Source organism: Furipterus horrens, unplaced genomic scaffold (genome assembly GCF_987537825.1).
Source record: "Furipterus horrens unplaced genomic scaffold, mFurHor1.1.pri manual_scaffold_11, whole genome shotgun sequence".
NCBI classification, from domain to species: domain Eukaryota; kingdom Metazoa; phylum Chordata; class Mammalia; order Chiroptera; family Furipteridae; genus Furipterus; species Furipterus horrens.
The window spans coordinates 52,996,127-53,011,615 of NW_028327181.1; the positions used below are offsets into that span (position 1 = coordinate 52,996,127).

The 15,489-nt window shown below is 39.4% G+C and overlaps 1 protein-coding gene across 2 annotated transcripts in view; it reads left to right on the top strand.

Annotated features, from left to right (window-relative positions):
- STX8 (syntaxin 8) overlaps positions 1–15,489 on the top strand; it is a 237,052-nt gene that overhangs the window by 47,518 nt on the left and 174,045 nt on the right. For both annotated transcript variants that reach the window (XM_090292517.1, XM_090292518.1), the window contains exon 5: positions 2,043–2,167. In XM_090292517.1, the coding sequence (XP_090148643.1) occupies positions 2,043–2,167 (125 nt within the window). The remainder of the gene's footprint in view (positions 1–2,042; positions 2,168–15,489) is intronic.

Below are 15,489 nucleotides of genomic sequence, written 5' to 3' on the forward strand. Positions count from 1 at the left end.
AAATGATGCTTGCAGCTGGGGTAGACACCCTTGGGTTAGTGTGTCCACCTCCGGCCCGATGTGCTGGGGTTAGCGCTCGCTTTGGCAGTGGGCCTTATGCGAAATCCCACGACTCCTATTCCGATAAAGAACTGGCACTTGCACAGTGGCATAAGAGTTAGGGGGTGTGCTTTGATTGTAAACTTCCTTCTTTCTTTCCTTTTTCCGTTGCTTTCTTTCCCCTCTCTTCAAAAATAATGAAATTGAATGGTTATTAATGGAATAAATCTGATATCTTGCCATTGTAGATACTTGGGGCCAACCACGTAAAGCAAGGCTTTCAAGAAGCGCCTCTGCCTTCTTGGTGAAGTGGAAGAGGGGCACGCTTCTGTTTGCGCATGGGAATACTTGCGTAGAGAGACCAGCTCTGCTTAAAATCTTAGTCTAAGGAATCAGTAATTTTCTTTCAGTTTTGTATGGCTTTGTTTGTTGATACATATCATATTCTTTTATAGGTTTTATAGTACTAAGCTAACAATGAAATTAACATAGCCTTTTGAGATACTGTATTCTCATTTACTAAAAAATTATTTCAGTGCCTCTTGTGAATATAGTACAGTAATTGGTAGAATGATAATAATTGATATTTACTGAGCGGTTATTACCTTCCAAGCACTGCATCAGGCACTTTGCACACATTTTACACATTGTTCCCCGCAACCAGAATGAAAGCAACACCCATAACAAAAATATATATAATTTGTAAGGGCAAAGATTTTGGTCCATTTGACTGCATTCTGTTTTTTTCCTATTCTCCATTAATGAGAACAATGCCTACCACATAGTAAGTACTAAGTAAATGTTTTCTGGATAAATGGATCGTTGTATTTATTCCCCAGCAGTTCTCTGAGACACATATTAACTATATCACTGGTGGGTGGTAGAGCCAGGATTTGAACTCTTGGTGACAGCTGTTCACCCTGTGTTGGGGAGCAGTGTGTCGTCCCATGCAGGGTGATTTTCAGTTCCTGCCTTCTATCTAGTAGACATGAAGCTCATTTCTGTAAATGGTTCAATAAGGTAGCAGTTATTTGTAGACGGTATGAGAGATGCGAAGAGAAAGGGCTAGAAGAATTACAAATAATGTGAGTGAATACATATAAATGGCCTGGAGCTGTGCCTGCACATAACAGATGCTTAATACATGTTACCTACCGCTGTCACTGCTACCACTGTCATGTCACTGTCGTCATTATCATCATTTTTTATGAATCCTGTGAACTCTAAAGTGAGTGACTGTTTGCATCTGGATTGAAGAGATCGGCATCATGCACAAGATGATTCTTGTGTTGTGGGCAGAATGTGGGCAGGTGGGGACAGGAGAGGAGATGCTTGAGGTAAGAAGAATCCTATAAACACGGGACCGAGGCTGAGAACGTGTGTGCCCTGTTCTTCAGACAGCAAGGAGGCCAGTGTGTCTGGTGCAGAAGGGGTGCGTGGTTTAGGAAGTAAAGATTTGGGTTGATGATTCAGAATTTGTTTGTTATGTTATGAATGCTACCTTTTATTCATAAAATAAGATTTGAAACCCAGCATGCATTTCTATCTGTGAGCTACCAAATACCCATTAATGGAAAATTGTATGATCGTTTTTCAGTGCTACAACCTGTGTACACAACATTGTATCTTCTTGAGATAAATTTGCACCTTTGATGTCACATAGCCCGTGAGACGCTTCCATCTGGCCTTGTGTTTTTGTAATTTAAGACCCTCGCTTATGATTATTGACTCAGTCGTATGTTGGAGGATTAGTAGGAGCATTACGTGCTGCCGCGGTCTCCTCCATAGGCCGTGGTTCTCCAGGGGCCCGGCTGCGCTTTCTTCCTCCTCACGTCCCTTCCAGCACTGAGTGCAGCTGCGGGCATAAACGCACGGGGTGCCATAAATTGTGGTTGAGTTGAATTTTCAAAGCCTTCGAGGCTGGCCACCTCTGCACTTGTGGGAGTAATTTGCAGCAGAGCTATATATTTTGAGTTGTGTAACACATTTAATCTTGTTCTTAGGTCCAGCCTGATGGCGGGAGGGGCCAAGCGAGGCATCCCAAACCCTTGGCTCTTTGAGGAGCCGGAGGAGACCAGAGGCCTGGGTTTTGATGAAATCCGGCAACAGCAGCAGAAAATCATCCAAGGTACTGAACACCCAAGGAGTGTGGGCTCAGAAACTTGGCCGGGTGTTTACTGTGGTCTGGAGTGTTCCTGCACCCACTGAAGATCAGAGAGAGAACTGCTGGTCTCTTGAACCCCTGGGCAGGTTTGTGCCTCAGGATGCCTGAGCAATAGACAGACGATATCCTCAGTTGCGGTAGCTCAGGGAGGTCGCGATTGGCTGCCGGGAGAGAGCGCGCAGACCGCTCCGAACCTGCTGCGCCCAGGAGACCCTCGGGCATGTGCCCTCCTTTTCTGCACAAGTGGGAATTTATTCTCCAAGCACAAGACGCCATCTTTTTCTTCTATAAAATAAGTAGCTTGGCCTTTACCTTCAAGTGCATCTTGCCCGGTGGCTTTTAAACCTGCTAACTATTTCTTTTACTGTCTTCTATTTTTTAAATTTCAGAAGCAATGCATGATTGTTATACAGAGTTCAAACAATACAGGGATATATAAAATGAAAAGCTCTCCATATTGCTTCTCCAATATGTAAACAAGTGATATATATTTTCCTCGGGCTTTTTTTCTATACATTTATATTCAGTATAAGCACACATATTTTGCATAAATAGGATTGTGATATATGTAATTCCACAGCTATTTTATTTTTTTACTTAGATGTGCCATGGACATTTTTTTTTTCATGTCAGTATTAAAATACGTTATTCTCTCTAAAAACAGCTTTATGGAGTTATAGTTGGCAGTATTCTAAGTAGCACACAAAGCATATGATTCAGGAAGCTTTGACATATGTGTACCTGTGAAACCATCACTATAATCAAAATATGAACATAATCATTGGTCCCCAACGTTTTCTTCCTGTCTCTTCGTAATTCTTACTATTGCCCCTCCCCCAGTGCCTAGACAGCTGCTGATCTGCCTTCTGTCACTATAAATTAGTTTCTATTTTCTATGATTTTGTGTAAGTGGGATCATACAATAAGTCCTCCTTTTGGGAGGAGGGAGTCTGGCTTCTTTATCTAAGCAGAGTTACTTTAAGATTCATCCACCTTGTTGCTGTGGGTCAGTATTTCATTCTTTTGTATTGCAGAAGAGTGTTTCATGGTTTGAGTTAACCACAATCTGTATCCATTCACATGCTGATGAGCATTTCGATATTACAAATAAAATCGCTATGAACATTCATATGCAACACATAAATTTTCATTTTCTTAGGTAAATACCGACCAGTGGAACGGCTGAGTCATTGTAGGTGTATGTTTAACTTAAAAAAAATTGCCATTCTAGTTTTGAAAGTGGTTATACTATATTACATCACCACCAAAAAATGTATGTCTTCTAGTTGTTTCAGACCCCTATCAAAACTAGATATAGTCAGTCTTTTTTAATTTTAGACATTTTAACAGGTGTGTTTTGCATTTCACTGTGGTTTGAATATGCATCTCACTGATGACAAATGAATCTTTGCATGTGCTTCTTTGCCATCAGTCTGTCTTCTTTGGTGAAGTGTCTGTTCAAATTGTTTACCTATTTTTAATTGAGTTGTTTGTCTTCTATTATTGAGTAGTAAGAATTTCCTTATATATTCTTTTATATGTTATTTGTCAGATATAGTTTTACAAATATTTTCTCCCCATCTATGGCTTATGTTTTTCATTATTTAATGATATCTTTTAAAGAGCAGTTCTTACTTTTAATGCAGTCCAGTTAGAAATCTTTGACTACCTCAATTCACAAAGATTTGCTGTTTTTTTTTCCTAAAAATTTTGCAGTTTTAAATGTTACATTAAGTGATCTATTTTTATTTAATTTTTTATATAAAGAGATATAAGTAGAAATTCAGGTTTTTGTTTGTCTGTTTGTTTTTGCATATGGATATCTATTTGTCCCAGGACCATTAAAAAAAAAAAACAGAAAACTATCCTTTCTCTACTGAATTACTCTATGTTTGTCAAAAATCAATTGACTATATGTATATGGGCCTAATTCTGGACTTCTCATTCTTTCCCATTGATCTGTTTGTTTATCTTTACATCGATGTCATACTATCTCAGTTATTGTATCTTTATAAGTCTTTAAGTCAGGTATTACAATCCTTCCAACCTTTTTTTAAAAATGTTTTGAAAATGCTGGGTCTTCTGCATTTTTATGCAAATTGTAGAATCTACTCTCAATTTCTACCAAAAAAAAAAAAAACCTCCTGAAATTTTGATTGGGATTACATTGAATCTTTAGATCAAATTGGAGAGAACTGACATTTTAACAATAGTCAACTTCTGATCCATGAATATGGTATACCTCTCTATTTATGTAGTTTTTCTTTAATTTTTGTCAGCATTGTTTTTGCACTTTTTACTATGCATGTATTATACATCCTTTGTCACATTTATCCCTTAGTATTTCTTGGTTTTATTCTCATTAATGACATTTGAAAATTTCTGTTTCTGATTGTTGCCAGTATATAAAAGTTCAATTGATTTTTATATATTCATCTTGGATCATGCAACCTTGCTAAACTTACTGATTTGTTCTATATAGGGTTTTTTTTTTATAGCATAGATTGAATTTTTTATATAAGTGATTATGTTTTCTGTAAATAAAGACAGATTTACATTTTTTAAGGCGATTTTTTAGAGCAGTCTTAGGTACACAGCAAAACTCAGGGGAAGGTACGTAGTTCCCATATGCAGAGTTTTCTCCCATTACTGATGTCCCCTGCCAGAATGGTACATTTGTTATGCTTAATGAACCTACATTGCCTCATCATAATCACCCGATGTCAGTAAGTTTATCTTAAGGTTCACGCATTGTGTTGTACGTTCAGTGGGTTTTGATGAAAATATAATGACACGTATGCATTATTAGAGTAACATACAGAGTATTTCCAGTGCCTAAAAGTCCTTAGTGCTTCCCTCCCCTCTCAACCCTTTGTGACCTCTGATCTCTTTATTGTCTCGATGTTTTGCCTTTTCCAGAGTGTTACATAGTTAGAATCATAGAGTATATAGCTTTTTTTCAGATTGGCTTTTTTCAGTCAATAATGGGATAGCTCATTTCTTTCTAGCACTGAATAATTCTGGATGTACCAAGTTTATTTATGCATCTACCAAAGTACCTGCCAGTTGCTTCCCAGTTTTGACAATTATGAATAGAGCTGCTATAAATATCTGCATGCAGGTTTTTGTATGCATGTAAGTTGCCCACACTTTGGGTAAATACCAAGGTGTGTGATTGTTGTATTGTTTGACAAGAGTATATTTACTTTTCTAAGAAGCCACCAAACTGTCTTCCAGAGTGGGAGTGGACATACCATTGTACATCCCCACCAGCAATGAATGAGAGTTCCTATTGCCCTGCATCCTCTCCAGCATTTAATATTGTCAGTTTCCGATTTTGCCATTCTAATAGATATGTAGTGGTAGCTCATGGTTTTAACTTGCATTTCCCTGATGACATACGTGGAACATTTTTTCATATCCTTATTTGCCTCCCGTATATATCTTTTTGGTGAGGTGTCATTTAAGGTCTTGGGCCCATTAAGAATTCTTACATACTTTGGAAAAACGACCTTTATTAGATATGTCTTTTGCAAATATTTTCTCCTACTCTTTGGCTTGTATTCTCATTTTCTTTTTTTTCTTTTGTCAAAGATTTTAATTTTTTTGGTTTTAGAGAGAAGAGAAAAGAAGTAGAGGGAGAGAAACATCCAGTTGCCCCTCACGTGCCCTCAAATGAGGACCCGGTCCGCAACCCAGGCATGGTGACCTTTAGGTTTTGTGGGATGACCCCAATCCACTGAGCCACACCAGTCAGGACTCATTTTCTTGACAGTGTCTTTCACTGTCATGCAAATTTGTGAAGTGTTCCATATGTTTTGGAGGGATATTTCATTTATTTAATAAAATCTGTGGAAATGAAAGCTGGACAGTTGCTCAGGACTTATGAGCACACCTCGACAGCAGGGAGGGAGGTGGGTCCTGGTGGAGAACATCATCTAAGTTGGCTGGCCCCCTTGTGACAATCCAAGAAATGTCATCTGGATTCAGTCTTTAGCGGGATGTAATCATTCATTTATTCAGCAAAGCCTCTGTGTGCAGTCTTATGCAGGCCTATGCCAATTGTCTCCAGTACAGTCAATCCATGAGATTAAAGTTATAGTTTTGGCCTTCGGCTATTTTCAATGATAGGTCCTCACTCTTACCACAAAGCACAAGTCACAGAGCAGAAGTTTTAAATTTTAATGAAGTCCAGCTTATCAATTATTTGTTTCAACACCTTTGGCGTTGTATGTAAAAAGTCTTTGCCAGGCTTCCGGTCTCCTGTTCTGCATGTAAGGACCCAGGAAGCAGCGACCTCATCCTAACAAACAACGGAACCGACTGAAAAACCCACAGCTCTTCTTGGATCTGTTAGTGAGAGAGGGGAGGACACAGATCAGATTGCTTCTTGCAAAACTGGAGAAAACAGACAAGCAAATACAGGAAGTCTTGGCATACTCAGGAGCAAAACCTCCCAGGCAGAAACCAGTACTGTAATTGAACAACTGCTGGAGGCTTGGTGTGGACAGGTTTGAGAGTTAAAAACTTCAGGGGCATCCAGTTATGGAGGGGTCCCCACAATTTAGTGAGATTTCTTTCCAAGAGCTCAACCAGGTTCTCACACAAATATCAGAGAAAAAGCCCCTTGTGCTTTCTGGAGAGGGAGGGGTGAAGAACCACTTTGGAATACAACGGAGCGCTCTTCTTCCTGACAAGGGCTGCCTGTGGGAGAAACTAGTTCACTGGAACCTAACACGCCGGGGGGTTACCAGAGCCTCCCTGACCTGAGGGAAGGGAAATGCCTGACCTCAGCTCAGCAGCCATTTGTCCCATCTCAGTCGCGAAGTCCACAGTCCAGAGGCAGAGGCTCAGTCCAGAGGCAGAGGCTCAGCACAGGACTGAGATGCAGTCATGGGGCTGTCGTCCTCTCCCCGCACCTTACCACTATATTTTTAAACGTTTTTATTTTTCAGCCACAGCTTACATTCAGTACCATTCCACACCAGTTTCAGATGTACAGCCAAGTGGCCAGGAAACCATGCGCTCTACAGAGTGGTCCCCCTACTGCCTGGGCCCGTGCCCAATTATCTCAGCATTGTTGACCGTCTTCTCCATACTGCGGTGTGCATCTGTGTGGCCATTCTGCGCCTACCAATTTGTACTGTTTAACTCCTTCACCTTCTTCACCCAGGCCCTGGCCCCTCTACCCTCTGTCAGTCTGTTTTCTGTATCTATGTGTCTGTTTCTATTTTGTTTATTTATTTTGTTCATTAGATCCCACATATAAGTGAAATCATATTACCACCATATTTTTACTAAAAGCAGTCTATAGAAGTTCCTTTTACTTATACGATTAAGAAAAACAAAAACGACCCAGAAAATAAACAAAAAAAATCCAAGAAAACAAGGCATATTAAAAGGCAAAAAACATAGTTTGAAGAGACAGAGCAAGCATCAGAAACAGACATGGCAGGGATATTGGAATTATTAGACCAGGAATTTAAAACAATTATGATTGGCTCTCACCTGGTCTAGCTCAGTTGTTTGGAGCATCATCCCAGTGCACCAAGGTTGTGGGTTTGATCCCAGGTCAGAGCACATGTTAGAATCAATAATGACTGTGTAAGTGGGTGGAACGGCAAATTGATCTCCATGTCTCTGTCTCTGTCTCTCTCAGTCCTTCTCTCTCCCCCCTTCCTTTCTCTAAAATCAGTAAATTTAAAAAAATGTAAAACAACTATGATGAATATGCTTAAGGACTTGAATGGATAAAGCAGACAGCATTGAAGAGCAGATGGGCAATGTAAGCAGAGAGATGAAAATCTTAAAGAATCAAAAAGAAATGTAGAGATAAAAAAAACACTAACAAAAAGATGGGCTTGTTAAAAAACTAGACACAGCTGAGGAAAGAATCTTGGAGCTTGGGATATCTCAATAGAAACCTCAAAAAGTGAAAAGCAAAGAGAACCAACACTTAAAAAAAAAAAGAACAAAATATCCAAGGAGTGTGGGACAGCTGCAAAAATTCTATTTGTAATGCAAATACCATAAGTAGAAAAAAGAAAAAAAGAACAGAAGAAATATTTGAAGCAATTATTGAGAATTACCTCATATTCATGTCAGATGCCAAACCACAGACCCAGGAAGTTCAGAGAATACCAAGCAGGATAAACTAAAATAAAACAAAACAAAACCCAACCACACCTAGGCATGTAATTTCAAACCACAGAAAATCAAAGATAAAGAAAAAGTTGAGTACTAGTGAAAAAATATACCAATAGATCAATGGAGCAGAATAGAGAGCCCCAAAATAGACCCACATAAATACAGTCAGCTGATCTTTGACAATGAAGCAAAGGTAATACAAAGGAGTAAAGATAGTCTTTTCAACAAATTGTGATGGATTACTTTAATTGGTTGTTGAATGTTGAACCAGCCTTACATACCTGAGATAAATCCTACTTGGTTATGGTGTGTAATTTTTTTTATAGTTGTTGGATTTGTTAATATTTTTATAGGATTTTTTAAATCTATGTTCATAGTGGTCTGTAATTTGTTTGGTTTTTTCCTTATAGTGACTTTGTCTAGTTTTAGTGTTAGGATAATTATGGCCTCATAGAATGAGTTGGCAAGTGTTTTCTCTGCCTCTGTTCTCAGAAAGAGATTGTATAGGAGTATTATAATTTTTTCCTTAAATGTTTGGTAGCCTTCAACAGTGAATCCATCTGGGCCTGGTGGTTTCTGTTTGTGGTGATTATTAATTGTTAATACAATTTCTTTAGATATAAGTCTATTCAGATTATCTATTTCTTCTTGTATGTGTTTCGGCAGCTTGTGTCTTTTGGAAAATTGGTCCATTTCATCTAGGCTATCAAATATGATGGCACAGAGTTGTTTATAATATTTCTTTATTATCCTTTTAATGTCTGTGAGATCTGTAGTGATGTTTCCTCTTTCATTTATATTTTTTTTTTTTTTTTTTCAGATGGACTTTTATTTATTTATTTATTTTTTTTATTTTGGTTTTTCAATTACAGTTGTCCCCTTTTCCCCCAATTTCTCTCCCCCACCCAGCCCACCCCCTCTCCCGCAATCATATCCCTCCCCGCTGTCCATGTCCATGAGTCCTTCATACAGGCTCTTTAATTAAACCCTTCCCTTACTTATCCCCCTTCTCTCCCTCTCCCCTCCCCCCTATTGACTGCTACTCTGCTTTTTGTTCTATTTAGTTCCTTTGTCTGTGTTGTTCTTTAGTTTCCTGTATTAGGTGATATCATATGGTATTTTTCTTTCTTTCTCATTTATATTATTAATTTGGGTCCTCTTTTTTTTTTTCCTTAGTTATCCTGGTTAGAGGTTTATTGATTATTTAAAAGAAATCTTTTCAAAGAACTAGCATTGTTTTGGTTTTTTATTTTTTAATGTCCTGATTTTAATTTTATTGATTTCTGCTCTAATTCTTCCTTTCCTTTTCCTCACTTTGTATTAATTTGTTATTCTTTTTCTAGTTTCTTGAGGTGGAAGCTTAGATTACTGACAGATCTTTTCTTTTTTTCTAATATATGTATTCAGTGCTATAAATTTTCCTCTATATACTGCTTTTGCTGCATCTTATAAATTTTGATAAGTTGTGTTTTCATTAGTTCAAAATATTTTAAAATTTCTTTTGAGATTTCTTCTTTGACCATATGTTATTTAAAAGTGCATTGTTTAATCTTCGCATATTTTGGTATTTTCCATTTATCTTTTTGTTATTAATTTGTAGTTTAATTCTAGTATAGTCTGAGGACAAACATTGTATGATTTCTATTTTAAATAGTTAAAGGGTGTTTGATGGTGTTGAGTTTCTGTTTTTACTGATTTTCTGCCTGCTGGATCTGCCCATTTCTAATAGAGGGGTGTTGAGGTCTCTCAATATGATAGTGGATTCATTTATTTCTCCTTGCAGTTCTATCAGTTGTTGCCTTATGTAATTTGATGCTCTGTTGTTAGGCACATATACATTAAGGATTGTGTCCTTTTGGAGAATTGACCCCTTTATGATTACATAATGCCCCTCTTTATGTCTAATAATTTTATTTGCTTTGAAGTCAGCTCTGCCTGAAATTAATATAGCTAATCCTGTTCTCTTTTGATTAGTGTTAGCATAGTATGTCTTTATCCATCTGTTTACTTTGTTTTTAATCCTCATCCGAGGATGTGTTCATTGACTTTAGAGAGGGAGGAAGAGAGACAGAAACACTGATGTGAAAGACAGACATCAATCGGTTGCCTCCTGTACTCGCCTTGATGGGGATCGAACCTGCATCCTAGGCATGTGCCCTGACCAGAAATTGAACTCACTTTTTTTTGGTGTATGAGAGGATGTGCCAAACAACTGAGCCACCCGGCCAGGGCACTGTCCTTTTATTTTAATCTGTATGTACTTTTATATTTAAAGTGGGGTTCTTACAGACAACATATATTTGGCTCTTGTTTTTTGATCCATTCAGATGGTCTCTGTGTTTTAAATTGATATAGTTTTACCTCTTCATTTCAGTCTGGGTGCCCCTTACTTTTCCTTGCCTTGTTGCACTTGCTACAGCCTCCAATACAATGTTGAGTTGAATAGAAATGGTGAGAGCAGATATCCTTGCCTTGTTTCTGGTCTAGAGGAGAAGCATTAATTTGGAAGCCAGGTACTATGAATTTTTCTTTGTTTGGTACTCGCTGTTTTTGTATTTCTAGAAATATTCTTGAGATTTTATTTTCTGGGATGCAGGTATTTGGGTCTGCTTTGGGATGTGGACCAGAGCAATGTTTACTTTAGAGCAGAGGTCAGCAGACCTATTACTCGTGGGCCACATCTGGCCTGCTACTTGTTTTTGTGTGGTCCACCAACTAAAAATGTCTTTTACATTGGTAAGTGATTCAAAAATAGTCAAAAGAAGAATATTTTGTGACTGGCAGAGTATATGAAATTCACAGTTTTGTGTCCATAAGTAAAATGTTATAGGAACACAGCCATGCTCATTCATTTTATCTATGGATGCTTTCCTGCTACAACAGCAGAGTTGAGTAGTTGGTCTTGAGACTGTATGAACCACAAAGCCTAAAATATCTAATATCTGGCCCTTTATAGAAAAATGTTTGCTGACGCCAGTCTAGGAGTAATTGACCCTACTACTGAGCCAAAACCATTCTTAGCACAGACATGCCTCAGGGCTATTGCGGGTTTGGTTCCAGACCACTGCGACAAAGTGAGTGTCGCAATAACATGAGTTGTCATCTTTTTGCGGGTGGAGGGTCTTGCCTTCAAAATGGAAAAAAACACATCTGTGAAGTACAATAAAGTGAAGTCCAATAAAGTGAGGTATGCCTGTATTCTGCTTTGTGAATTATGAGGGGGCCTGGTCAGTGGGAATAGGAGCTGTGTCTAACCCTGTGGGAGCTCAGAGGTCCCTTTCAGGTGGTTCTTTCCCCAGCCTTGGTCAGTTTCCTCACATAAATGCCTGATCGACACTCCGCTGAAGCCTCAAGGTGGAGCCTGGGTAAACCTCCAGTTTTCTCTCTTTATGGCCCTCCCCTCTCTGGTTCTGGGCCCTGTGTACTCCAGCCACCTTAACCTATTTGGATTCTTTTCATCTCGGGGAGATGGCCGGCCTCTGCCTGGTCTCCTCTGCACCAGCGCCGCAGCCGGCAGCTCTCTCCAGGCAATAATCTGGGGCAGTCGGAGAGCTCAATTCATTTGTTCCCATCTCCCAGGGGTCACTGTCCTTCAATTCCTGAGGTCTGTTTCTTGAAACTGTTGTTTTGTATATTTTGCCTGTGTGTGTGTGTGTGTTTCTCATGTCAGGCCAGAAGTAAATCTGGTCTGTGTTCATTCATCTTGGCCAGAAGCAGAAGCCTAATTCTATTGTGGAAATACCCAGTGAATGAGACACTGTGCCTCCCTTATATCTGCAGTTCTACATGCCTCGCCCATTATCATGTTTGAAGCAAAGTGAAAAAAATCAAGATCAACACAACTTTGCACAGAGCACAGCCATTCATTTGCAGTGCCTTATTTTTCAGGATTCATGGTTCTTGAAAAGCATGTCTTGCTAGACGATATCAATGAATTTTCTGGCATTGTTGCTTTTTGCCAGGAAAACCTGTTTTCAATTAAGAAATGTATCCCTGTCACCTAGAAGGTGGACACTCAGAGCCTGCTGCAGGTTGGGTGTGAAAGGATGCCACCTCAAGCTTTTGTCAGGGAGTCTTTCAAACAGAGCGCGTCGTGGTTGCGATGGGCACCCTTTGCAACCACGGGGCCTTTGGGGTGTGCTGAAGGCTGGGGAGACGAAGGAACCCAGCACCTTAACAGCATATAATGTAGGTCAGTTGGTTTTTCTACTTTTACCTTTGTGTTTTGAAATTCTCTATCCCTCTTTGCTTTTCTAGCAAGTCAGTTTTCAAGGATAAACACGAAAATGGGAGTAAATCTTTATATGAAACCCTTACAAGCCTTTCCTCTGCCTCCAGAGTCTTGGTGATGAGCTGAGGTTGCTACGGCTTTGCTTCATCGCCAGGTCCTGCACGGGATAAAAAGAAAGAACCATGAAGGGGCCTGTCTAACTTTCTTTTGCCTGTGGACTCTGTTAGCCTTTCTGTACTTTAGCTGACCCTTAGAAATACTTCAGAAATCATCCTACAATAACAGTTTATTGGCAGAACTCAGACTTGAGGCAATGACTGCCTTTCCTAACCTAGAAGCGAGGCCTCATTACAGCCAGTTAGCCGATCCTGGCTTCTGTGTTACTTCTGCTGTAACCTGAGACACAAATGAACATTAGGCATGAGATGGGGTGACTATTCCCGGGCCACCGCAAACACTGCTGAGATGGAGCAAAGGATGGGAGCTTTTGGACTAGTGCAGACCTGTGTCTCTGAGGGGGGCGGCAGGCCTTGGAGAAGGTACTCAGAAGGTCTTCGTTAATACAGCTTCTTAATTAGCCCCATCTATTCTTAACTGTTATTTCATAGATTTTTTTTTTTTCTAGATTCTAGCAGAAAGTTGCATGATAGTTCTGGATTTCAGTGTTCTTGGGCCTTTAAATATTTTCATGTCTAATAGTGGTGGGGAAGGTGGCTAGCCACACTCCTTTTTACACTGGCAAGTCTTCGAAACTAATCTTTAAATGCTTGCTATCATTACTTCGCAGACAACTTCTGGTGAAGACATCCTTTCTCATGTCTGCCCCCTAGACCAGGAATTCTTCACTAAGATCTCAAAACAAGAATAAATACACCTACTTTTCGATCTTGCTCTAAGAGCCTTTCCAAAGTGGATGAAGTGATTAACTTTATTCAGCTTGACCTAATCTTTTCCTCATTTGCTCCTTACTTCTCCTTACCCAGAGAGAGCTGCTTCTATGTATTAAATGTGAGAATTCCCATTGCTGCTCCCTGGGCACTGAACAATGTAGCCTCAACTGCTTCTCTGCTACCTGGACTCAGAGGCTGTCTTGTAGTGACCAGAAGCCCTTTCACATGTCTAACAGGGACTATCTTTCTTTCTTCTGCAAACCTAGAGGTCCCTCTGGTTATTCCTGGATTTAAACATCATTCGTTAAGTACTTGTTCTGGGCCAGTGGTCGGGCTCTGAACTGGGGCAGAGACACAGGAAAAGAAGGCACAGCCGCTGCCCTTGGGGCTCTTGTCCTGTGTTCAGCCAGGGGCCTGAGGTTGCAGCTCTTAGAACTGCCCCTCTACTTACTTGTTAAAATGTTGATAATTTTTTGCTGTGGAAAATTTCAAACATATAAAACTAGAGGAGAAAGGCAATGATTGCACTCTGCCCATCAGTTGCTTCAGCAGTTACCATAGTCCATCGTGTTTCATCCACATGTCTACCCAACTGCCCAGCGCATGGGTTATTTTTGAAGCAAATCTCAGATATGTTATCATTTCATTGGTGAATATCCCAGAATGTATCTCTAAAGTGTGTTTTTTAAAAGATAAGAATTGGTTTTAAAAAATATAATCACAATGTCATTATCACCTTTAACAAGTTAACAATAATTCCATAATAAACATCCAGTGGTCAGATTTCCCTGATTATCCCATGATGTTTGCTCTTGTGGGGTTTTTTTTTTTTAAGTTGTTCAATTCAGGATCTGAATATAGTTGGTACATTGCAACTAATTGATGTCCCTTCAGTTTCTTTAATAGACAGGTTCCTTTGCCAACTCTCTCTGTCCGTTTTTTCTTTGCAGTTTTTTGGTTGAAGAAACTGGGTCATTTGTTGTGTAGTTTCCCATCATCTAGATCTTGCTATTTGTTTGCCCATATATTAAAATATTCCTCTGTCCCACATATTTTCTGTAAATTGGTAGTTAGATTTAGTGGCTTGATCAGAATTAAGTTTGTTATTTTTGGTAAGAATACAGTAGGATGACTGTCCCTTTCTTTCTAACCTATAGCCTCCAGATAGTCCTCCCACAATTACATGATATTTAGTTAGAAGATGGTTTTTTTGAACATCTAAAGATAGAAAGTCTCCAAACAGCTCATTATTCCAAAGGGATTTTCAAAAAATGATTGTATCAGTTTTCTAGTCTGTCATAATAAATCAGTATAAATTTAGTGACTTAAAATATACATTTATTATTTTGCAGTCTGTAGGTCAGAAGTTCAATATGCGTGTCACTGGGCTAGGAGCAAGGTGTTGCAGGGCTGGGGTCCTGGATGGCTCCACAGGAGAACTCGTCTTCTTGCCTTTTCCAGCTTCCAGAGGCCGCCAGCATCCCTGGGCTCGTGGCCCCTTCTTCAGTCTGAGAAGCCAGCAAGCTGCCCCTTTCAGGTCCTTCTTCATGTCTCACTGCAATCACAGCTGGGAAAGATTCTCTGATTTAAGGACTTGTGCCTACCTGGATAATCCAGAATAATCTTCCCATTTCAGATGTCTTAATCTTAATCACAACTGCCAATTCCCTTTTGCTGAGTACGATTCTATATTCCCAGGTTCCAGGGATTAGGAAGTGGACATCTTTAGGAGGCCATTATTCTATGTATCACTGTGGTCATCCATTTTTTAAAAATTAACTTCTTTATAAAATTGAAGAATGATTAATGGGGTGTGGTATGTTGCAAATGCTCTATTGTGATATAATGACGGGATATGTGATAGGGTAGGGCACGTTACAGTGATGAGCTATTAGTTATGACATCATAGTTTTGCATGGCTCTGCATGAACTGTCTGCAAGGTTCTTCATTGTTTATATCTTTGCAAGTGGCAGTGTTTTATTTTGTTCCTTGCCATACCACCTCCCCTTAGAAATGC